We start from the raw sequence: 22,479 nt of genomic DNA, 5'->3' as shown, positions 1-22,479 counted from the left end.
TTGTCAACAAGGCGAGGCTAATAATGTTCTAATTGGGAATTTGGACACTTAGTCTTCTCACCATGTCAGATTTTTTTTTTTTTTTTTTACAAATCTTTGAGGATTCATATTTTTTTTTTGCTTTATTTATTTTATGCTTTTGTATTTATTTTGTTTATATCTGTATTGGTTTATGGATCTGCAGATGCACTCTCCTGTGTTTGAGATCTGAACCGTGCCGGGGAACTCATCAAGTACGCTTCATTATTATACCAAAGGCCTCTTCCACATCAGTCGTACTAGTGCAATGAGAAAAGAACACACTTCATTATGAGTATGTGAATTTAACAGGGATGAAAATGGCAGAGGTTAACCTATTAACTTTTTTATTGTACAAAATATATATTTTGTGTGTTTTTAATTTAAAGCTCACATATGATATATTACTGTGAAGTTCTTATCAGTGTTAAACTTGATGTAAATAATAAAATTAAAATATTGAACAATACCCTACAGTCCCTAATTTATATCTGAACAACATCATTGAATTTATGAGCACATTGATCAACTGTCAGGTGTCAGGTGACTACTTTGGTTTACAAGGAGTCAGGTGGCTGAGCGGTGAGGGAATCGGGCTAGTAATCAGAAGGTTGCTGGTTTGATCCCCGGCTCTGTCAAGTGACGTTGTGTCCTTGGGCAAGGCACTTCACCCTACTTGCCTCGGGGGGAATTTCCCTGTACTTACTGTAAGTCGCTATGGATAAGAGCGTCTGCTAAATGAATAAATGTAAATGTATTGTAACTGTGACAGGGAAAAAACTAAATAATCATGGCAACAATGTATGTAAGTCATGGTTATACAGTTCACATACACACACACTAATACATGTTGTTTAGGAAAGGTACCATAGTACTGACTACACTTTTTCACTCAAGTTAAAGTAGTTTGGGCTCTGACATATACTTAAGTGAAATGTAGCCATTATTGCTACCTGTTTTAGTATCACTCTGGTAACTGGACCTAAACTTTTTGTGGAAAATATTTTTGCAACCTTTCAAAAACTTTCTTTCAAAACTTCAAACTTGGAAAATATTATTCTTGTTGCCTTCTACATTGCTCCATGGTAGCTTTATAGACTAGATACGTTTGTTGTGCGTGATAGCCAGGAAACAAAAAAAGTTGTCAGAAAAATAAATATTAAAGTAAAGTACTGATACCAGATAAATATATTAAGTAGCCTACAATAACTACTTCCTATCTCTGGTCACATAATGAATCGAATGGGAGCCGTCGTTTCAATCAATACCAGAAGTTAAGCCATCACGTGACATACTACTCGCCTTTCGCTGTCCCAACGTCGACTCCTCCCTTTGAAATCTTTCTCCAAAGTGTAAAGATGGCGTCTATCATGGAGGGACCGCTGAGCAAGTGGACTAACGTCATGAAAGGTTGGCAGTATCGCTGGTTTGTCTTGGACTACAATGCTGGTTTACTGTCATACTACACGGTATGTGCTTTGTTCTAAATTCACATGGTGTACATGTTCGGTCGTTAAAAGATTTTGCCACCGGGTGTCAAACCAAAGTGGGGGAAAGGCCCTGTGTCAGGAGTTGGGAATTTCAGCTGTCAGAAATGGGCGGGTTAAATCGCTGACAGACCTGTTGTTGACCTATCACAGTCTTTCTCTTCGAATGACTAGCGAATCAAATCTCAGTATTTTCAACTTCCTTGGCTTCAGGGATAGCTACAAATGCTAACCGTGACAACAAAGCTGTCATTCCCAGTGCTTCATGTCAGCTGATACTTTGCAATACTCAAAGGCGACGTTTTAATCATATATCGTTTCATACACTTAATGTCCATATTTTGACAGTTTTGTGCCTACTCAAAGCAACGCAACAGGAGTACAGAAGCTAGCTAGCTAGCCTGCGTTAACTGTATTTTTTTTATAGCATGGCATCAACAACGCCAGGAGACAAGGTTAGCTAAAGCCAGGTAGCCAGCCATTTGACTTTGAATCGTAGCTATGTTGGTTACGTGTAGGCTAGCTAAGTTATCGAACACGGTGCATGATAAACTGCCATGCTGGGCCTTCAGCCTGCTTAGACTGACACTGGCTGTCATTCTATGTAATGGCAGCAGAACATGTTGTTCAGCTAGCTCTTTAACAGGACCAAGACAAGAGAAAAATACGTACTTCTTGGTGTACAACGTATTCACATCACGCAAAGTATGGCTAGCTACACCCCTCTTTTTGTTTGATATCCTAAGAAATGTTTGTGACATCTGTATGCTTTGACCTATTTCTAACTCCTGTCTTCTACTTTAAACATATCCTGTTTGGAAGTATTCATACTGTACTTTGGGTGGTTCAGTGTTCAAATGACTTATTTGTTCTCAGTCATATTTTCTTTGTCAGAACTACTTGTCTTGGTTCCTGTAGCTTAGTCCTTTAATCTAAACAAAGTGTGAGCACTTGAAGTACTTCCTCTCATTAAAGTGTACTTGGTCTTCCACAAAGATAAGAATCCTAATGTGTGGAAGGACATACCAACAATGTCACTGTCCGTCTTTGAAAGCTATTCTAAAGGTGTAATGTTGTTTCGTTTGCAGTCGAAGGACAAGATGATGCGTGGGTCTAGAAGAGGCTGTGTGCGCCTGAGGGTAAGAAACTGGTTTGGGCCGACCAGCCGAGCCAGTCTACATCCTTAACTCCTTTCCTATTTTCCCCTCACCACACCTGCTTACCCTCACCTGCTCACCCTCACCTGCTCACCCTGTCTCCAGCGTGCGTCTGTACACCTGTCTCGACCTAGTCTTGACCTTTTTAATGAGATTCTATCTGTGATGTTCCGGTAAGAGGAATGGATAGCATATATCTATGCTCAGTCCCTATACTAAGGATCGTTATACTGTGTTTGCATATGTATTGTGCAGAGGTTGTTTTTTTACATTGACTTTGTGGTGTTTTAGTGTTTTACAAGCATTGGGGTGCAGTAGTCTAAATGACCCTCGATGGTGGGCTAAAGGGCTCCAGGCCTAGGGTTGGTAATGAATGCAGCAAAGGCCTTTATGAACATAACAAGTCTCTTTGATTGTTGCTGTTCTCCTTAATGGTGTCTTTGTGTTGTTTATGTCTGAACACGATTGTGTAACAGGGTTGGCGATCACAATGAGTCAGTGTGAACTAACGTCCACTAGGTGTCAGCATTACTCTGTTTATTGCATAAAACGGACGGTTACAAAATAGACATAGAAATGTTCAGTTTTGCTGTTTCCAAACATGGATATTGGTTGCAATCCGTATAGTCATTTGTTATTGACCCTTTTTGCGTAAAAAAAACATTTGGATTCATTTTTTAGACGAAATAAAAACATTTAAACAGTAAGCTGTGAACTTCACAGTACGTTTACATACAGTGGATTTCTTTGCTGTTTTGTAAATATTACACAAGAACAGAAAATTGGGTGGAGATGAAACTCATGTCTGAAAAACACTATTTGGGTGTAGATACCTGGAGGGTTTCTTTTGGTTTTGAATGATGTCATTTGTTTATTACACTTTACTGGAGGAGATCTGATGGGGATATTAGACATTAATCTGAAATAGAATCTCCTAATGCCCTAGTAACATGTCACAGCATGTCACGCCTCTCTCTCACACACACACACGTGGTAAGCTGACGCTGGGATCCCACAAGCAAAGTCGCTCGGTCGAAGAACCGAGGAGGTTCTAGATTCTAAGACGGTTGTACGACAGTAGTGGAGCTAAACTTCAGGGGGTTTCCATCACGGAGAGAAGGTGAGGTCATTTCCTGTCCTGTCATTCGTGTGTTCTCTGCTTTTGAAATCAGGCTGGGGGTGTTTTCATCCTTCCTAATATGATGTGGCGTGAAGAGAGCCTCACAGCTGGGGGTCTGTGCCTGGAGCGCAGGTGTGTGAGGTTGTACTTAAGTGACGTTACTGGGTTGTTTATTGGAAGATACAGGGTTGCTATTTCCAGCCCCAGGGTTGCTATGTCCAGCCCCAGGGTTGCTATGTCCAGCCCCAGGGTTGGATAACAATAAGTAGAGTTTGACCTTGATTTACCGGTTGCTAATAACGCGATTACAAGATGTCACCCTACTGACAATACAGATCATCCCAGTATGGGTGTCCATTGTTTCGTACCACATGGTGGGCCATTGCTAGGCTTCACATGGTGCCTGGGTGTCGTACTAGGTGTGCCTCTGCTAGGTGTTGGTTTAGTAAGACAAACATGTTTGAGTCCCATGCTGCCTCTGTTGCTAGGTGCCGGCGTGGCCCCTGGCTACCGTAGCTCTGCGGTGTTTTCATTCTTTCCTCACGGACGGTCCCCCTCGGGTTCCTCTCTCTCTCCCCTCTACCCTCTCTGCCTCTCTCTCTCTCTCTGCCTCTCTCTCTCTCTCTCTCTCTCTCTCTCTCTCTCTCTCTCTCTCTCTCTCTCTCCTGCTTCCACTCTGCCCCTCCCCTCAGCCTGACCCTCCTATGTCTTTCTCTTCCCAAATTCTCCACCTCTCTCTCTCTCTCTCTCTCTCCCTCCCAGTATCTCACTCCTCCCAAATCTCCCCTTCCCCCTCTCCCCAACATCTCGTGTGCACTGGTGGGTGGGTGTTTTAGGTAAGGATGTGTGTGTCGGAAAGAGAGAGAAGGAGAGCAGAGAGACAGTGACGTGTCCTCGTATGTGTGTGTGTTTCCCAGGGAGCAGTCATAGGCATCGATGACGAGGACGACAGCACGTTCACCATCACTGTGGATCAGAAGACTTTCCATTTCCAAGGTGAGCTGTCCTCTTCTTACCTCTCCCGCCAGACTACCCTCTCTCTCTCTCTCTCTCTCTCTCTCTCTCTCTCTCTCTCTCTCTCTCTCTCTCTCTCTCTCTCTCTCTCTCTCTCTCTCTCTCTCTCTCTCTCTCTCTCTCTCTCTCTCTTCCCTCTGTCTCTGTGTCTCTCTCTTCCCTCTGTCTCTGTGTCTCTCTCTTCCCTCTCTCTCTCTCTCTCTCGAAGCACTCCATGGTCATTTGTAGTTTATCCTTCTCTTTAGCATTTAAACAGCCAGTGGCTCACATGCTCGTCTAGAGCTTAGCCCTCTCTCTCCCTCTCTCTCTTTCCATCTCCCTCCCTCTCTCGCTCTCTCTTTCCATCTCCCTCCCTCTCTCTCTCTCTCCCTCCTTCGCTCTCTCCCTCTCTGTCGATCTCTCTCTCCCTCCCTCCCCCTTCCTCCATTATGTTCTGTCACCAGCCCCACCAGGATTATTGCACCAGGCTCTCCCTCACACACACACACACACACACGCGCGCGCTCGACCAGACTTCGTGCTTCTCTATGGGAACAACAGAGCTTGTCTTGGATCCCTCTCCTCTCCTCCTCTCCTTTCTTCAGCAGCATCATCCTCTCAGCTCTGCTCTCCATGTGCCTCTCCTTTCCTCCTCTCCTCCTTTCCTCCTCTCCTCCTCTCCTCTCCTCCTCTTCTTTCCTCCGTCTCTGATTGGCAGATCTGCCGTAGGACGGGCTGAGCAGAGGATTTATTCATCCACAGCAAGCCGGCCAAGCGAGATTCTTCTAGAACCGAAACAGCTTACAAGGGCCTTTTGCCTTTCTGTCTTCTACCTCTGGGAATAATAACGGAATAATGCGGACCTAAACAAAAACTTAAACAACGAAAAAAAACAAGCTGAGTTGTTGCCTGCCACCCCCCTGCACCTGAGCAGCAGCGCTCCTGGACGCGGGACAGGGGCAGGGCTGCCCCCTTCTCCCAGACACCTGCCCCTCCTCCAGCTACCCCCCCACCTCCACCCCCGCAAAGCACACCGCGGAGCAGCTCAGTCGATGGACCCCCTCTCTCTCTCCTCCAGGTCTCTCACCTCCTCGCCCTATCTCTCCCTCCCTCCTTCCCCCGAGCCTCCTCCACCTCCATCCCCCTTCCATCCGTCTCTCCACGCCGTCCCCTCACGCCTCACCACCACCACCTCCTCCTCCACCACCTCCTCCTCCACCACCTCCAGCTAGCCTGTCCGTCCGTCTGTCAGTCTGCTCGTCCGTCTTGGGCTGAGCTCCACCCTGCCTCCTCCATGCCCTCTCCCATGTCAGTGTTCCGAAGCTGTATGCTGTGGTTCTACAGTAGGAAGGGTAAGGATCTGCCTGCCTGCCTGCATCCTCTCCTCCTCCTGCCGTCTACCCTCCACTGTTACGGAGGCAGCGCTAGCATCCAGTCGCCCCCCTCCTCTTCCTCTCCTGGTTTAGGAGGGGCTCTGGACCATGCCTGTTCTCTTTTAACGAGGGCTGTCTTGGTACATGTGGTGATGGTTTGTGGAAGTGGGAGCGGTTGTTTGTAAGGCACAAACAGGAGAGGCGGTGACCGCGGAAACATGTTGATACAACGTGTCTGGTTGTTTTGTCATTTTTGTTCCACTGGTTGTTTTTCCGGAGTGCCGTCAGTCCTTGAAGTACAGTAGCTTTTTCATTTTTTTTGGTTGTCTGGATACTTAATTCTGTATGTAAGTCCCTTCTATGATGTATCTCTCCAGAGGGAGACATCGGTGGCTAGCATGAGTTCAGCTGTTTAAACAAGCACTCGGGAAAGCTTTCTGGATTACTTTTACCAGGATCAGAGCGCGATACCAGGATGTGTTCCTGTTCCCAGATTCTAGGACATTCTTCAGCGAACCAGTCCAGTCTCTCCGCTTCCATCGTCGCACGTCTCTCCTCTGGCCAAGCTATTTTAAGATGGCAGAGGAAGAGATTCATCCTGGTCGTTTCACCGGTAACCCACTCCTCTGTTAAGGGGGGGGGGGGTTCCTGGTGGTTGTGGTGGGGGGGTGGGGTCAGTAATGACCCCGGCTGTATCCCACTGGTAGAATCAGAAGGACAGTCCCTGTGCAGCCATGCAACACGCTACTGGGTGTGTGTTTTGTGTGTTGCTGAGGTGTGTTTGCGTGTGAGGTACGGGTTGCCGTGGTTCCTTGTCGGAAGGCTCGGGGGGGGGGGGGGGGGGGGAAGAGGGGGGGGGAGGGGTTGGTAGTGAGGAACGTGCTGCCTCAGGTTTGGGCTGCAGTGACTGACTGTCTATTTACAGGAGCATCCATTATTCAGCAGACCTCCCTTCATCTGGCACAACACCAGAGCTACATAAATCTCCTCTCTCCTCACCTCTCGCTGGGAAGATGAAAGTTGTCAACACTCTGCTGCATTGTCCAGTGAGCCCTCTTCACATGGAGGTCTATTGTCTGGCTAGCCAAGGTACATTAGTGTTGCTGCTCAGAGTGTGTGTGTGTGTGTGTCTACGCACACAAAGAAATATGTACGTCACAATCTTTCTCCGGAACATTCGATTCATTTAGCTGCATGTTGGAAGCAGATACTGGGCTTCTGGAGGAGAGAAGGGGCAACTATGAATAATTCTGCCCCAGATCCCCCTCTGGAAGGCGACGGGAGAGAGAGGGAGAGCGCATCAGCAGTGTGACGGGATGTACCGTAGGAACAGAGCGCCAGAGAGAAGAGCAGCTCGCGCTTGTGAGACGCTCTGCTGCCCTGTTCCTCAGTTAGCTCTACCTGACCGCCTGCTGGTCTCAGTCTGGAGATCTCTCTGTGCGGTGGTCTCTTATCTGGGCTGTCTGTTGGTATCTCTGTGTGTGTCAATCTCTGTCTTGTAGTCTCTCTCTCTGTCTTGTAGTCTCTCTCTGGTGTCTTGTAGTCTCTCTCTCTGTCTTGTAGTCTCTCTCTCTGTCTTGTAGTCTCTCTCTCTGTCTTGTAGTCTCTCTCTCTGTCTTGTAGTCTCTCTCTGGTGTCTCAGTTTGAGTCTGTCAGAGGCGTTATATCTGACCCGGTGTTTTAAACCGTGCTGTGGTGGGGTTGCAGGTTTGATTCCCTCCGCAAGGCGAGGTATTTTCTCCGCCTCTAATTGAAACCCTGCACCTTCACCCCTTTTAAAAGCAGTGCGGTTAAGGTCCGCGTGAGGTCTGTCACAGGAAGAGAAGCACTCTGAGGCCATTAGTGCTCAGTGAGTCCTCAACCAGGAGGAGAGGCTGAACCAGCCCAGCCCCACCACAACAGTCTCTATCGCCCTGGCGTGAGGGAAAGCATTAGGACCTAATTAGGTTTGGGGGGGGGGGGGGGGGGGGGGGGGGGTGCAGCTCTCAGGAACTGGAGGGGAGGGGGGGGGGAGGCACACTGCTTTCACAGAGGGTTACAGACTAGATCACAACAACACAACATGACTCTACAGGGACAGCATAGAGGGTCCGGGTCTGTCTAAAAGTTGAAGCGGCAAGTTTTTCAGCTCTCAGGAGGTGCCACTAGCCTGCACAGATCGAGGGTGTGTTTGTTTATTGTGGTGCTCTGCAGAGCCAGCTTCAGAGTTGCGTTAGCTGTCAGCTAAGTTAAGACAGGCTAACCTTTAACTGCGGGCAGCCGGTCCTGTTTTTGGGTAATAATTGGCTCTCAATGTCACTTTGTCTTTGTTGTCACGGGCAACGCCCAACACAGTCCTCTTCCTCCCCCCCCCTCCTCCTCCCAAACATGTGCATGGCGGGGCAGGCTAGCTGTACGGCTGTGTAGGGAGCGAACATGTGCGGCCCAGTACACATGGCACCAGGATGGGAAATACTGGGCCGCCTGTCACAGCTAGCTGGGAAGTCTCCCTAACAGGACGCGTGCTCACCAGGCCTGAGGGGATGAGTCTCCCTAACAGGACGCGTGCTCACCAGGCCTGAGGGGATGAGTCTCCCTAACAGGACGCGTGCTCACCAGGCCTGAGGGGATGAGTCTCCCTAACAGGACGCGTGCTCACCAGGCCTGAGGGGATGAGTCTCCCTAACAGGACGCGTGCTCACCAGGCCTGAGGGGATGAGTCTCCCTAACAGGACGCGTGCTCACCAGGCCTGAGGGGATGAGTCTCCCTAACAGGATGCGTGCTCACCAGGCCTGAGGGGATGAGTCTCCCTAACAGGACGCGTGCTCACCAGGCCTGAGGGGATGAGTCTCTCCAGCAGGACGCGTGCTCACCAGGCCTGAGGATGCACATCTCTGTCTCAGCGGGAGATCCAGGAAACTCCCCAACGTCTGCCTACGTTAATGCCTCACAGGCTTCTTCAGCAAACCTACCTCTCATCTTCTCTCTCTTCAGTGTAGTGTGGATCCACCAATCTGTCAGCATTGGTCCCATTCACAGTCCATGTTGCTCTGGGGAGAACAGGGAGCTGTATGGCTATGGCTGAGGACAGTCTGTCCCAGATGGAGGTGAGAGGGTGGGGAGACAGTGGGTGAGGCCTGCTCTGGCCTCAACCCATCCCCCCCCTCCCACACACACACACACAAACACACACACACACGCACGACCAGTGTCTTTCTACCCTAACCCTTTAATTGCTTTTTGGCACCCCGACCTTTTACTTCTTCCCTCCCTCCCTAATATCCATCGACCTTCTGTTTAATTTTCTGTCATACTCTTTCACCTGACAGTAGAATCCTGCCTTTCTATCGCCTTACATCTTCATCATCCAGTCTCGTCTTTAAGTGCCGGTTAGCGTCACATGTTCCTGTTTTCATTTTCTGAGCTACGCGTTTGTCACGGCTAATCGTGGGGAATCTCCAACTCTCTGGAGAGAGAGAATGCTCTGTAATCTCACACACACTATGGTGTTGTCTTGAAATTGCCTTGCGTGGCCTGACTCCTGGCTTGTGTGGCCTGAGTCCTGGCTTGTGTGGCCTGACTCCTGGCTTGTGTGGCCTGAGTCCTGGCTTGTGTGGCCTGAGTCCTGGCTTGTGTGGCCTGACTCCTGGCTTGTGTGGCCTGAGTCCTGGCTTGTGTGGCCTGAGTCCTGGCTTGTCCAGCAGAGCAGCAGGAGAGTGAGACAGACTCACCCAGTGGAGTGTAAGTAAACAGGCAGGATTCCTCTCCCTGGCTGAGCGTGGCCGTGGGGCTGTGAGTGCGCCTGCTTGTGTGTACTGAGTCCTGTGGTCGGATCGCCGGCTGAATGTCTCCAGCAGGCCGTGTTTGTTCTGTGTCTTTAGTCTGAGGGTGTAGCTGGAGACCAGCAAGCCCAGCTTGGAAACACCCTCCAGGTTGCTGATCCAGCCAGACTGCTACCTCACTCCCCCTTCACCAGCTCCTCAACGCGGGGGCCTGGTTTACCAGCCCTGCAAGACCACCCACTGCCACTTGAAGATCGTCTTATTTGTTTAGCTCATTATTTTGGGGGGTTTGGAGGGCACAGTGACTTCATGCGGTGTGTCTGAAGTTTTAAGAAGCTGATGTTTGTGAATCACAGAGCTCATCAGAGGAGCGAGATATCCAGCCGTACCCAGCGTTGTTCATTTAACTCCACAACTGTTTCACCTCTGACCTATTAACGATCATGTGACGGCTATGCAACTACATGTTGTAGCTGTATGCATCTGTTTCATATCATTAATACAAACGTTCTGTGTGTGTGCGTGTGTGTGCGTGTGTGTGCGTGTGTGTGCTTTCCTCTCACAGCCCGTGACGCAGATGAGCGGGAAAAGTGGATCCACGCCTTAGAGGGAACCATCCTGCGACACACCCTCCAGCTGAGAGTGAGTAACCCCTACAGAGGTCAGGCACGCCAGGCTGTCCTCACAGCCACATTCCCCTCTCCAGACCCTGAAGGACCGTTTCAAAGAGGTGTGGTGTTCCAGGGAAACGCTGTTTTAGCATCGTGGACTCCTATGTTCGGCTGGGTGTTAGTGTGACTCTCAGGGTACAACGTGCCCTGTTCCTAACCGTTTGTCCAGGTGTGCTTTTAGGATTCTAATGATGCGTATCGATGATGTTTGTTTTGTGATTTTCCAAACTTTGATCTCCTTTGTTGATATCTTAAGTCTCCCAACAAACATGGAGACTCATCCTGCTGAACAGGACCAGTACAGGGCCGTGTTGACCTATGGAGTGGGCTGTTTGACTTGGTATATTTAGAAGTAACTGCTTGGGTGTCAGTCTTCCTTTCGGTTTGCCTGTCTGCTACAGCAGAGCCTGAACACAGGAAGCCGTCTCCACGGGAACGGAGGGGAACGTTGAGAAACAGCAGGTTGTGTTTCACCTTGTGTTGTCATCATGTGACTTCATCAGTGTGTTCGTTGTTTCCTGGGCACCTTGTGGCGTCTACTTTGTGTTGAGAGTTGAAGGCTGTTGCCGTGCGTAAAGATGAGGATTGGGATGTTGAGGATTAGTGTTGTGACTACCGTGATGGTGGTGGAGGATGGTGATGGTGTGGATGATGATGATGATGATGAGGATGAGGTTGAGGATGATGAATAATCCAGGTCTGGTCTGGGTGCAGTTTGTGAACTCCTCTTCATGTCATTGCCTCTGAAAATGAGATTTGATTTTGAGATTCAGATGTTCAAACGATGCTATGACTGTGGGGTGCAACCACAATAAAGTTTACAGAACTGACCGCCAGGTGAAGTGACTTACCCATCTACTTAACCAGTGAAGCCCTTAGCATGGTTAGCCCCTTAGCATGGTTAGCCCCTTAGCATGCTTAGCCCCTTAGCATGCTTAGCCCCTTAGCATGCTTAGCCCTTAGCATGGTTAGCACTACTGAAACAGTAACTCAGAGGTAATCAGTATGTACAGTCAACAGCCACATCAGTCTGACTATCTCAGTGTATGTTGACCAGTAAGAAAAATGCATACAAGTAGTAGCAGTACATTTAAATCTAAATAGTCAAATAATCGGTATTAAACTGCAAATCAATACAAACACACACATTCAGCGTTGTCAGTTTTAAACGCGGTTGTTGTCAAATGAAACTGGCTGTCTAGCATGTCAGCGTGTTAAGCAAACCTCCAGCTCTTCCTTCTCCAGCTGGTGTGATTACTCAGAGGGTGTTGGCCAAATGGTCTAAAGAGGATAGAAGATTTGTTTCATTGTTTCGACAGGGGAGAAGTCATCTTACCCCACCCCTGTTATGTGTTTAAAGTAAATAAGGTACCCCCTTAACCTTCCCTGCACCAGTCATCCTCTCACCTCCATTCCCTCTGTTTCTGCACCCTTGCTTTGTAACACCTCAGTGTCTATACATGTTACTAGCTTCCCTTTCTTCTTCTCTCACTGACTGAAACTCACTTCCCTCTATCACCTCTGTATTTCTTTATGTATTTCACTTGTTCCAGCTTGTTTCTTCTTTCCTTCAGTTGCCTCTGCTTCTCTCTAACCTGCCTCGTAAAATCCCTTTTCCCTCCTTCCCCTGGCTCACACATTCTCCCCCCTCCCTTCTCTCTCTCTATCCCTCACGTAGCTCACTCTACAGACAGAATGTGTGTGTGTGCGCCTGCTCGCAAACACACACACTCGTGTGTCATTGTGCTGTCACAGCATCATATGACAGAGCCGGAGCCAATCGTGGCTCGGCTTACTCTTAACGCCCAAGCATCTGCCCCACAGCCCTCCTCCAATCAGAGCAGCTGTTGGTGATCCCAAGCATCTGCCCCACTGGCCTCCTCCAATCAGAGCAGCTGTTGGTGCTTGTCTCGCTCTGAGAGGCTTGGGCTGATGTTGTTTTTTTTGCTCTCTCTCATTTTTTTTTCTCTGCCTGCGAGGAAGTGTGTGTTTCCTGTGAAGGGAGGCTGTAGGATTAACTTTGCCCTGCCTGGCTGACTGTGTACGTCTGTTTCTCCCAGCACCAGACAGAAACAGGCGGTAAGGTGAAGCAGACTGCCAGTCTGGAGTTCCTCCTGGTTGTATTCAGCCCGGTTTGGCTTTGGGGAAGCAAAGGGAGAGAGAGGGGAGTTGCCTAATGTCGCAGTAGAAGCGGAGGGGGAGAGAGAGAGAGAGGGGGAGAGAGAGAGAGAGGGGGAGTGAGAGGAGACAGGTCGGATCAGGGGGTTTGTGGTGCTGTGGGGGCAAACAGACCGACAGAGGAACAGACAGGGCCCTGGACAAGGCATGTCCATCCGACTGAGGCGTCCTGTAAGTACCAGACCGCGCACGCACGCACACACACACACACACACACACAGTGGGGGAAACTAGGGTCTGTTGTGGCTAAACTACTGCAGTCTAAAGTGGGTCACGCTGTGTGAGGGGCCAAACGGTTGAGCCGGGGGAGGGGAGGTGTGTGTGTGCGCGTGCGCGCGTGTGCGTGTGTGTGTGTGTGTGAGGAGGAGGGGTTTAGTGTGTGGGGGAGTGTGGTGATTGTTTATTTTGGAAGGTTACCACAAAAAGCAGTTGGATCTTCTCAGTTGCTCTTCTGAAACCGACCGTACCAGGGCTCTGCCTCTGGTCCTGCCTCAGACTCTGCCTCTGGACCTGGCCCTGCCTCTGACCCAGCCTCGGAGCAGGATGGAACAGCTACCGTGTGTCTCGACGTTAATAATAATCATCATCATTAATATGATAATAACTTTTATTTATAGGTTACTGGATACGCCTGACAGCATCAAAACATGAATAGAATACGAAACAATACAGACATACCATACAAAGAATAAGATCGGTAAAAGCCTTTATAAACAGAGAAGTCGCGAATGGCAGTAATGTGTTTACGTGGCAGCAAGGCTGGTCTCTGGCTTGTCATACCGAAACTAATTTCTGGTTGAGATGGAGCAGGTGGCTTTTGTGTGGATGTCATCTTTCAGAGGAAAGGTTAAAGCAATATGGTTTTCACGCGGGAAAAAGTTTATTAGTTGGAGAAAACACACAACCTCAAGTCGCCACAATACCAACCCCACCCCCACCCCCACCCCCAGCCACTGTTTTGGAGCAGTTTCATACGCAACAATGATCATGCATTTTTTCCCGCTGGAGGGATAATGTTTACTGTCCAGGGAGCTCGGCTATTTTCAGATCAATGCAAACCGCCTTTTTTCCTTGGTGAAATCCCATATCTCATATCTGAGTGGGTGGCAGGTTTGTTGACAGGCACATTTGCACCCACATATATCCTGTAAGATAAAAGATTATCTCTAGGGGTGGAGGAATGAAGATGGCATTTTTGGGGGGTGTTGGGGTGGATCCCAGGTGGCGGGGTTAGTGACAGGATTGAAGAGAAGGGAATTTACACCTCTGCATATTACGTGAGATCATATATTACCTCGAGGGAAGGAAGAAGGGAATGTGGTATCTCTGAACCATGCTTACGAGCCTGTGCAGACCAGAGTTGAGTTCTAAGGGACCTACACCTGGCCTTTAGATTGTCTCCTAATCCAGTTGGACCCAGCTCTGCCCTTATCTTAGGCGTCCAAGGACATGCCTGATTGATGTGTGAAGGGAACAGACATCAGAGCAAAACCAGACCAAGCCAAGTTTAGTCTGCTTGTTAAAGACACACACACACACACACTGTGAATCCAGTGTGCTAGCCTGTTTGTTTATGTCATTGTTTGTGGTCTTTTGCTCAGGCATCTCTTCGGCCAGCCTCATGTTAGTGGCTGGAACAGTTAACACACATCACCTTTGAACCTTCTGGAATCCTGGAGGTAAAAAAACAAAAAAACAGTAGAGACTTTGGTCTCTATAAAGTGTGTCTAACCTAGCTGAGGCTTTTAAATGTTCAACTTGAGTAGGAGGGGGTTTGGTCTGCCTGGTGTGGGGCGGCTGATGGCTTTTCTTCATATTCCTGTGAAACACACGTCTGTGAAGAGGCGAGCTCGCTCCTCCCAGTCCCCAGAACACAATGAAGCTTCTTCCCAGCGCTGTAGTCAGGCTGACACGACACAAAGACAGGTAATATGATCGAGCCTCCCAGCTCTGCCGCGCAGAGCCACTTCCTGAGGAACAGTGAAGCTAGCTCTTTTTTTAGGTCAGATTGTGCTTTTGATTCGTACGAATCTCTCGGCTAGAGCTTTGATAATGTGTTGTTGCTTACCAGTGTGTGTGGCAGGGATGACTGTGCTTGTTACAGTCACAGTAGTGTTGTGTTCTGGTCCAGCCCAGCTGTTTGATGTAGCAGGCGGCTGGTCTGGTGTTGGAGAGGTGTGTTCATGCTTGGCTTTGTGGTCTCCGACAGAACAGATACAGGCTGGTCACGTCCTCATAAGCCTTTTCTCATCACTTAGCGGGTGGGATTGAATCTTGTGTCCGTGGGGCCAGGCGTGTGTGTGTGTGTGTGTGTGTGTGTGTGTGTGTGTGTGTGTGTGTGTGAGACTGACAGGCACTACCTTGTCACATTGGCTCGTCAGAAAGACAGACGCTGCTATCTGATTCTCACTCACTCAGTCTCGCGCACACACACACACACACACACACTGTTAGCAATTGAATTCCCCTCAGCCATGACTTCCTTGATAACATTGTTGTGGTCAGAAATGTGATGACCCTGGTCGTACCAGGTGACCAGCCCTTTAATGTCGGTCTCGCCGTCACATGCTGCTTGGTGAGCTGTGTGGATCAGTTCTCCTACAGGCCCACCGTGCTAGAAGCTTCTCTTAAAGCACCGCTATATTCACCCACATCTGGTTGAAAGCTTGGCCTAAAGACAGGCCTGCAACCAGACAAGGATTATGGAGACTCTTGTGTATGATGATATCCTAACACGCTCCTCTCACGGAAAACAACATGCTCCTCGGCAGCTTGCTTGTCTGGTTTAAGCCTGGTCTCTCTCCCCCTGTACCTGAAGAGACTGGTCTCTCTCCCCCTGTACCTGAAGAGGCTGGTCTCTCTCCCCCTGTACCTGAAGAGACTGGTCTCTCTCCCCCTGTACCTGAAGAGACTGGTCTCTCTCCCCCTGTAGCTGAACAGCCTGGTCTCTCTCCACCTGTACCTGAAGAGACTGGTCTCTCTCCCCCTGTACCTGAAGAGGCTGGTCTCTCTCCCCCTGTACCTGAAGAGACTGGTCTCTCTCCCCCTGTACCTGAAGAGACTGGTCTCTCTCCCCCTGTACCTGAACAGCCTGGTCTCTCTCCCCCTGTACCTGAAGAGACTGGTCTCTCTCCCCCTGTACCTGAACAGCCTGGTCTCTCTCCCCCTTTACCTGAAGAGACTGGTCTCTCTCCCCCTGTACCTGAACAGCCTGGTCTCTCTCCCCCTGTACCTGAACAGCCTGGTCTCTCTCCCCCTGTAGCTGAACAGCCTGGTCTCTCTCCCCCTGTACCTGAAGAGGCTGGTCTCTCTCCCCCTGTACCTGAACAGCCTGGTCTCTCTCCCCCTGTAGCTGAAGACAGCACAGGATCATGGAGCTAGCGCTGGTGTCGTGCTGATTCACAGACTCTGACATTTTGACCGCTTTGTGAAGTTGTGTCTGTCTTCCGTCCATCGAGTGAGTCAGTCCAGTCATCATGTTGGTTCCTGACCCCTTCCACTGACCAGTCCGCTCTGCTGTGTCTCTCTCCCTTTCCAGGAGGCAGAGACAGGATTCGTCCCGAGCGTCCAAGACTTTGATAAGAAGTTAGCGGAGGCCGACGCCTACCTTCAGATCCTCATCGACCAGCTGAAGGTGAGGCCTGTCTGTGGGCTGGCTGCTCTGTGTGGCCCTGTACCCCCTGTACCCCCTGTACCCCCTGTACCTCCTGTACCCCCTGTACCTCCTGCACCCCCTGCACCTCCTGCACCCCCTGCACCTCCTGCACCCCCTGTACCTCCTGCATCCCCTGTACCTCCTGCACCTCCTGCACCCCCTGTACCTCCTGCACCTCCTGCACCTCCTGCACCCCCTGCACCTCTTGTACCTCCTGCATCCCCTGTACCTCCTGTACCCCCTGCACCCCCTGTACCTCCTGTACCCCCTGTACCTCCTGCACCTCCTGTACCTCCTGCACCTCCTGTACCCCCTGTACCTCCTGCACCTCCTGTACCCCCTGTACCTCCTGCACCTCCTGCACCCCCTGTACCTCCTGCACACCCTGTACCTCCTGCACCTCCTGCACCCCCTGTACCTCCTGCACACCCTGCATCCCCTGTACCTCCTGCACCTCCTGCACCCCCTGTACCTCCTGCACCTCCTGCACCCCCTGCACCTCCTGCACCCCCTGTACCCCCTGCACCTCCTGCACCTCCTGCACCCCCTGCACCCCCTGTACCCCCTGCACCTCCTGCACCCCCTGTACCTCCTGCACCCCCTGTACCTCCTGCACCTCCTGCACCCCCTGTACCTCCTGCACCTCCTGCACCCCCTGTACCTCCTGCACCTCCTGCATCCCAGATCCCCCCACGATGTGGGACAGCTGGACTCATCCCAGGATGTGGCTGGCTTGCAGCCCTAAAGCAGTGAAATATGGCTGATGTTCGCTAGATACAATACAACCAAATATTTCCAAGCGTTTCATGTTGTTAACAAGGGCTCTGACATTTTCTAGAATCACCAAGCAAAGACCATGTCACAGCAAACACATCCATCCATCCCAGAATAACTGTGACTAGTCAGAGCGTCATTTGATAGCTCTGTTTAACCGAAACCGCTCCCCTGCTCATCCTTTGTCATTTTCTCTCTCTACCCTCTCTACCCTCTCTCCCCCACTCTCTCTGACCCCCTCCTTTCTCATGTGCTACAGCTCTTTGATGAGAAGCTCAAGGACTGCAAGGAGGATGAGTCACGCAGAGTGAGTAGCACTGCCACCGTTTCAACCCTATCCCTCTCTCTCCCTCTCTCTCCCTCTCTCTCTCTCTCTGTCTCTCTCCCTCTCTGTCTCTGTCTCTCTCCCTCTCTGTCTCTGTCTCTCTCCCTCCCTCTCTGTCTCTCTCCCTCTCTGTCTCTCCCTCTCTGTCTCTCCGTCTCTGTCTCTCCCTCTCTGTCTCTCCCTCTCTCTCTCTCTGTCTCTCTCTGTCTCTCTCTGTCTCTCTCTGTCTCTGTCTCTCTCCCTCTCTCTCTCTCCTCCAGCTCTCTTGTCATTAGACTCAGCTACATCCCATCAATACAAGAGATTGTCCTTCTCTGTGAATGCAGCTTCATCCCAGTGGTTTAGATAGGATGTTGCTGACCCTGCCTGTCTTGGTTTGAGGAGAAGCATGGTGTGATGAGGCCCATAGACAGCCTGGTCAAGTTAACACGTCCACGCTGGAACTCAGTTAATGTTTGTTATCTTGTTACATTCACCAGACACATTGGCAGTGTGAGACAGCCAGCCAGTTAGCCCAAAGGCCTTTTGGGCTATCAATAACTGCAGCTGTATTGCACTTCCTCACTGTGTGTGTGTGTGTGTGTGTGTGTGTGTGTGTGTTTGGGAGAGGTAGTTTTGGTTCTGGCCAGTGTAAGGTACATTTCCCCTCATAGTTTCAGAGTGACAGGAAGGTATTGTCATGTCTCAGTTCCCACTGTCACTGTTGGAGATTAGAAGAAGTAACTTGCTAGGTTTCCAAACACAACAATTAAGTCGTTTGGCGTGGTGAAATAAAGTCCTTTTACTTTATCGCAGTTGAAATAGTTCATATTCCTCTTTCATTGTTAAGTCTTTCTCATCTTGTGGTTCCTTAAATTTTGTGTCGTAGGTGATAGGTACACTGTTGTAATATTTCATTTAGAATTTTTTGTATATTACTTTTTTTTTCAGAAAATTGAAGATTTGAAGGACACAACGTGTGTAAGTAGAAGCAAATAATGTATTAATTGCGCAAAAATGTACACAGTTTAGATTTAGTTTCTGTTCAGTTCAAATTATGGTTTTAATTAAATTTCTAATTTCTCTCTCCTTTAGAGTATGGTAGAGTCCATTAAGCACTGTATTGTATTGCTGCAAATTGCCAAGGTAAGAAACTAAACAGTTTATTCACTGTTGTGCGTTGTTGTTCTGTGTGTAAACATCTGTGTTTGTTCCACTGTCATGTAACCATGCCCCTATCTTCCACTTCCTGTTGTTAGCTGTGCTAGCTAGTTAGCCCCCACCACCTAGCTAAGCCAACTGTGACCTGTGGTTCCCCTGGGCAGAGTACTCATTTCATCACATGCACATCATGCTTCCTCAGATCAAGGGGTGTAACAGTTGCCTTCCGGTTCGTAGGGGGGACTTTACTAAGTTTGACAAACACTGCTTTTCCCAATGTTTCTGAGTATCAGTCAACTATCTTGTAGAAAGTTTAAGTTAATGGTGTCTGTGAAAATATTTAAGGGACACTGGTGTTATTGGTCGCGTAACAGCCTTTCCACTTTCACCTCAGAGCCACACATGGTGTGTCCATCTTAAAGAAGGCTGTCATTGGTGTAAAGTACTGTTGTCATAAACATACAGAGTTGAACCGTCCATAAGTAACGTTTTCTTTTCAAAATTTTAAGGATCAAAGTAACGAACAGCAACACGCGAACGGACTTATAGTAAGTTTGATATATCTCCCACCGTGAGGAAAAAAAAGAAATCAACTTAACTCCTGTCCTTCTCCGCTATAATTCACCTTCGGCTGTCGAAAAGAAGGTCTATCTCACCTGTTTAGTGCATGCCATACCACCTTCTAGAAATATCTTCTCTTAAATAGTCTCCTCTTCCTCGCCATCTCTCTGCCCCTTCCTGAACGCAGGGAAGCCTCCTGTGCTTACCTGCAGTTATGCAATTCTGCTAAGAATTGTGCTTAACTTTTCTGTTCTCTTATAAAGATACAGAACAGAAGGTCTGCCTTTTCTGTGTCTGTGTGTGTGTGCGCGCTTCTTTTTTTGAGGAAGTATTTGTGTGCGTTTACAAGTGTGTGTGTGTATAGAGGTGTGTGTGAGCGAGCGAGTGTTAGAGCACTTAACCCTAACCCCCACCCCCCCTGACTAATTCCTCATCGATCGCTGCTCACTGAACCATCAACAACTTCTAGATGTCAGCCCTTCCGGCCTGCAGATTTTCCTGTCCGTCTCCCTGCATCATGGATGTTTCTTTAAACTGCTCTTATCTGTTCACCATTAGTGCTACTCAGATATTAGCTAGCTATGTGCATAAACCATAGGTATTAGGATTTGCACATGCAGCTTAATACTTATCTATTAAAATCGCGTGCTAACCATGTCTCGTCTGCTTCAGTGTTACTTAGTGCCACGTGCACGGGCCCTACAGACCTGTGTTCAATCTGAACTATTAGAGGTATGCTTGATTCGCTTGAAGGGCCAACCAGACCAATGAAGCGTGCCCAGAAGTGTAACGTCCTCATGCGAGGGGAACCGAATCAAGAGCACCTCAAGTATTTTAGCTACTCCAACCCTGCCATTTAAAACCTAGTACCTCCAGTTCTAACCATGTCCAACTTCCTCCCAGCGTTAACACGATACAGTACAGTGTGACACTGCACAGTATATCCTGTGCTAAGCGCTCTCTATCTCGAGCTAACCTCCCTCTTCCAGGCGGGAACCCTTCCTGTGAGATTTCATCTGTAGCTAGCTAAGGGACAACCGTGATAAAGCAACATTTCCGTAATTGGCCATAATTAGGAACGTCAGCCTCACTTCGCTAAGGCACGTGGATTCGGCTCGGGGGAGGAGGGAGGGAGGGGTGGAGTTAGGGAGGACTGGAGGTAGGGACTGAGGGGTGGAGTTAGGGAGGACTGGAGGTAGGGACTGAGGGGTGGAAAGTGAACAGAGACCCTCTATCGGTAGACCCTCCCCTGATAGTGGTGCGTTTATTCAGATGTTCACATGATCCCCCACAACACATATCCATTCCTGTGGTATCCGTCCAGTATCGGCTACGTTACATAAAACTGAAGGAGAGACCGTGAAAGGTAAACACGCCGTAGGTCTACAGCGCTAAGCACTCACGTGTCTCATTCCTCTCAAATTATTTCTCACATCTCCCTGACAGTACAGGAGAACAAAGTCATCTGACTGAACGCAGTCGCTAGCAGACATTCAATCGTTCAGCCTTCCTTTATCATACGGGAAATCTAGAACGCTCTGGAATGTCTGGTCCAGAGTTCTAGAACACCCCTCCTTCTCCTTCTCAATCATCACCTGCATGTTCTTTTTCCTGCTGCATGCTGGGACTGTGGAGGTCTCCTGTGCGTGGCCCCAGGCCTCCCTGTCTTTCAGCCACTCTGGAGGACAGATCTCAGAGGACTGGCTGGAGTAGGGGCTGAGCTGGAAACATCGATAACATCATACTAATGTGGTCAGACATTCTGTCTGATGTTCCGAAGGCCGTATGGATTTATTACCCTGTTGCTGCCCGCCCCAGTCCAGTCTCTTAGCTCTGTTTCCGGAGTTCTGTTCCGGAGTTCTGTTCCGGAGTTCTGTTCCGGAGTTCTGTTCCGGAGTTCTCGGAGGGTTGTAAACAAGCCTAGTGTCTGATTCAGCCGCTATCACCCTGCCGTGCAGTGTTGTCAGAACAACATACTCTGGGTCAATAAGATCACGAATGTGTGTGTGTGTGTGTGTGTGTGTGTGTGTGTGTGTGTGTGTGTGTGTGTGTGTGTGTGTGTGTGTGTGTGTGTGTGTGTGTGTGTGTGTGTGTGTGTGTGTGTGTGTGTGTGTGTGTGTGTGTGTGTGTGTGTGTGTGTGTGTGTGTGTGTGTGTGTGTGTGTGTGTGTGTGTGTGTGTGTGTGTGTGTGTGTGTGTGTGTGTGTGTGTGTGTGTGTGTGCGCGCGCTTTGGAGTGTAAGTAGGGTCAGGCCACAGTTATATATAGCAAGGGTTATCCCATGGTTTTTCATTCATGGCTGAATCCTAAAAAGACTATAGCGCTATCATTGGCCTCGATTCCCATTCTCTGTGGAATGGAGGCTAGTTTTCAGATTTGCACAGTTGAGCGAGCTGTTTGCCTGTTAACTGATACAGGGCATCTGTTGCCGGGTTGCAAGCTGCCTATCAAGATATTGTGACTAGCAACGGTATTGATTTAGTAAATGGGACTTGGTTATGTAGTTGTTCCTGGAAACAGTGGCGGAGGAAATTGATATTTTCAGGCCCTTTTCAATGTCCTGTACATTGGAGATAGTGACACTTGAATCCAAATCTCTAAAATATGATCAGAATCTTTTACAGAACCTGAGGGGAGTCATGTAGTTGCTGTATGCAGACTTGTATGTCGCATGAAGCCTGATTCCCTAGTTCTGCCATCTGATTTTCGAAGGCGGGTGTGTAACGGCCTGTGTCTTGTCCCATGCAGAGCACCATCAACCCAGTGGATGGGATCTTCCAGCCTGCTGTGGAAAACTCAGTAGTCAACACCGCCATGCCAACCCAGACCACACTACCCACAGGTAATCCACTCACCTGTACCCTCATCCCAGACCACACTGAACAGGTCATTATTTAGTTTAGCTGTAGCCTTACCAAGACCACACTAAACAGGTTACTGTTAGTTACGATGCTAAACTATGTTGTAGTTTTTCCAGGACAGCCACAGCTCCCCCTGCTGTCTGAATCAGTCACTGCAGCCTCCCCTGCAATGCTCTCAGCCTCTCATAATGTAGGCCAGGCTCATTTCAGGCTGCTGTACTCCATTAATAGCCTCTAAAAACCAGGTCCTCAAATCCAGACCACTGTGACTGTCCTGGGGGGGGGGGAGGAGGAGGAGGGAGGAGGGGGGGTGTGGGGGACACTGACCTTAGATGGTCAGGTGGTTGTATGTTGCTGTCTGTGGCTCAAATGACGCAGTTCATCAGAGAAGTTTGCCAGGAAAAT

At 49.2% G+C, this 22,479-nt stretch overlaps 1 protein-coding gene across 7 annotated transcripts in view; it reads left to right on the top strand.

Annotated features, from left to right (window-relative positions):
* The first annotated feature begins 1,376 nt into the window (after nucleotides 1-1,376).
* The window catches only part of osbpl9 (oxysterol binding protein-like 9), a 28,036-nt gene continuing 6,933 nt past the window's right edge, over nucleotides 1,377-22,479 (top strand). For 2 of the 7 annotated variants that reach the window (XM_067230016.1, XM_067230014.1), the window contains exons 1-10: nucleotides 1,377-1,487; nucleotides 2,594-2,644; nucleotides 4,700-4,778; nucleotides 10,476-10,552; nucleotides 16,298-16,393; nucleotides 17,448-17,495; nucleotides 18,444-18,473; nucleotides 18,588-18,638; nucleotides 19,163-19,201; nucleotides 21,962-22,055. In XM_067230016.1, the coding sequence (XP_067086117.1) occupies nucleotides 1,377-1,487; nucleotides 2,594-2,644; nucleotides 4,700-4,778; nucleotides 10,476-10,552; nucleotides 16,298-16,393; nucleotides 17,448-17,495; nucleotides 18,444-18,473; nucleotides 18,588-18,638; nucleotides 19,163-19,201; nucleotides 21,962-22,055 (676 nt within the window). Of the gene's footprint in view, nucleotides 1,488-2,593; nucleotides 2,645-3,776; nucleotides 3,783-4,699; nucleotides 4,779-6,007; nucleotides 6,128-10,475; nucleotides 10,553-12,835; nucleotides 12,931-16,297; nucleotides 16,394-17,447; nucleotides 17,496-18,443; nucleotides 18,474-18,587; nucleotides 18,639-19,162; nucleotides 19,202-21,961; nucleotides 22,056-22,479 lie in introns of those variants that run through there. The other 5 variants (XM_067230015.1, XM_067230018.1, XM_067230020.1 and 2 more) reach the window with 5 other exon arrangements.

This window comes from Osmerus mordax, chromosome 26 (assembly GCF_038355195.1).
Source record: "Osmerus mordax isolate fOsmMor3 chromosome 26, fOsmMor3.pri, whole genome shotgun sequence".
NCBI lineage: Eukaryota > Metazoa > Chordata > Actinopteri > Osmeriformes > Osmeridae > Osmerus > Osmerus mordax.
This window is presented reverse-complemented; position numbering and strand designations above follow the sequence as displayed.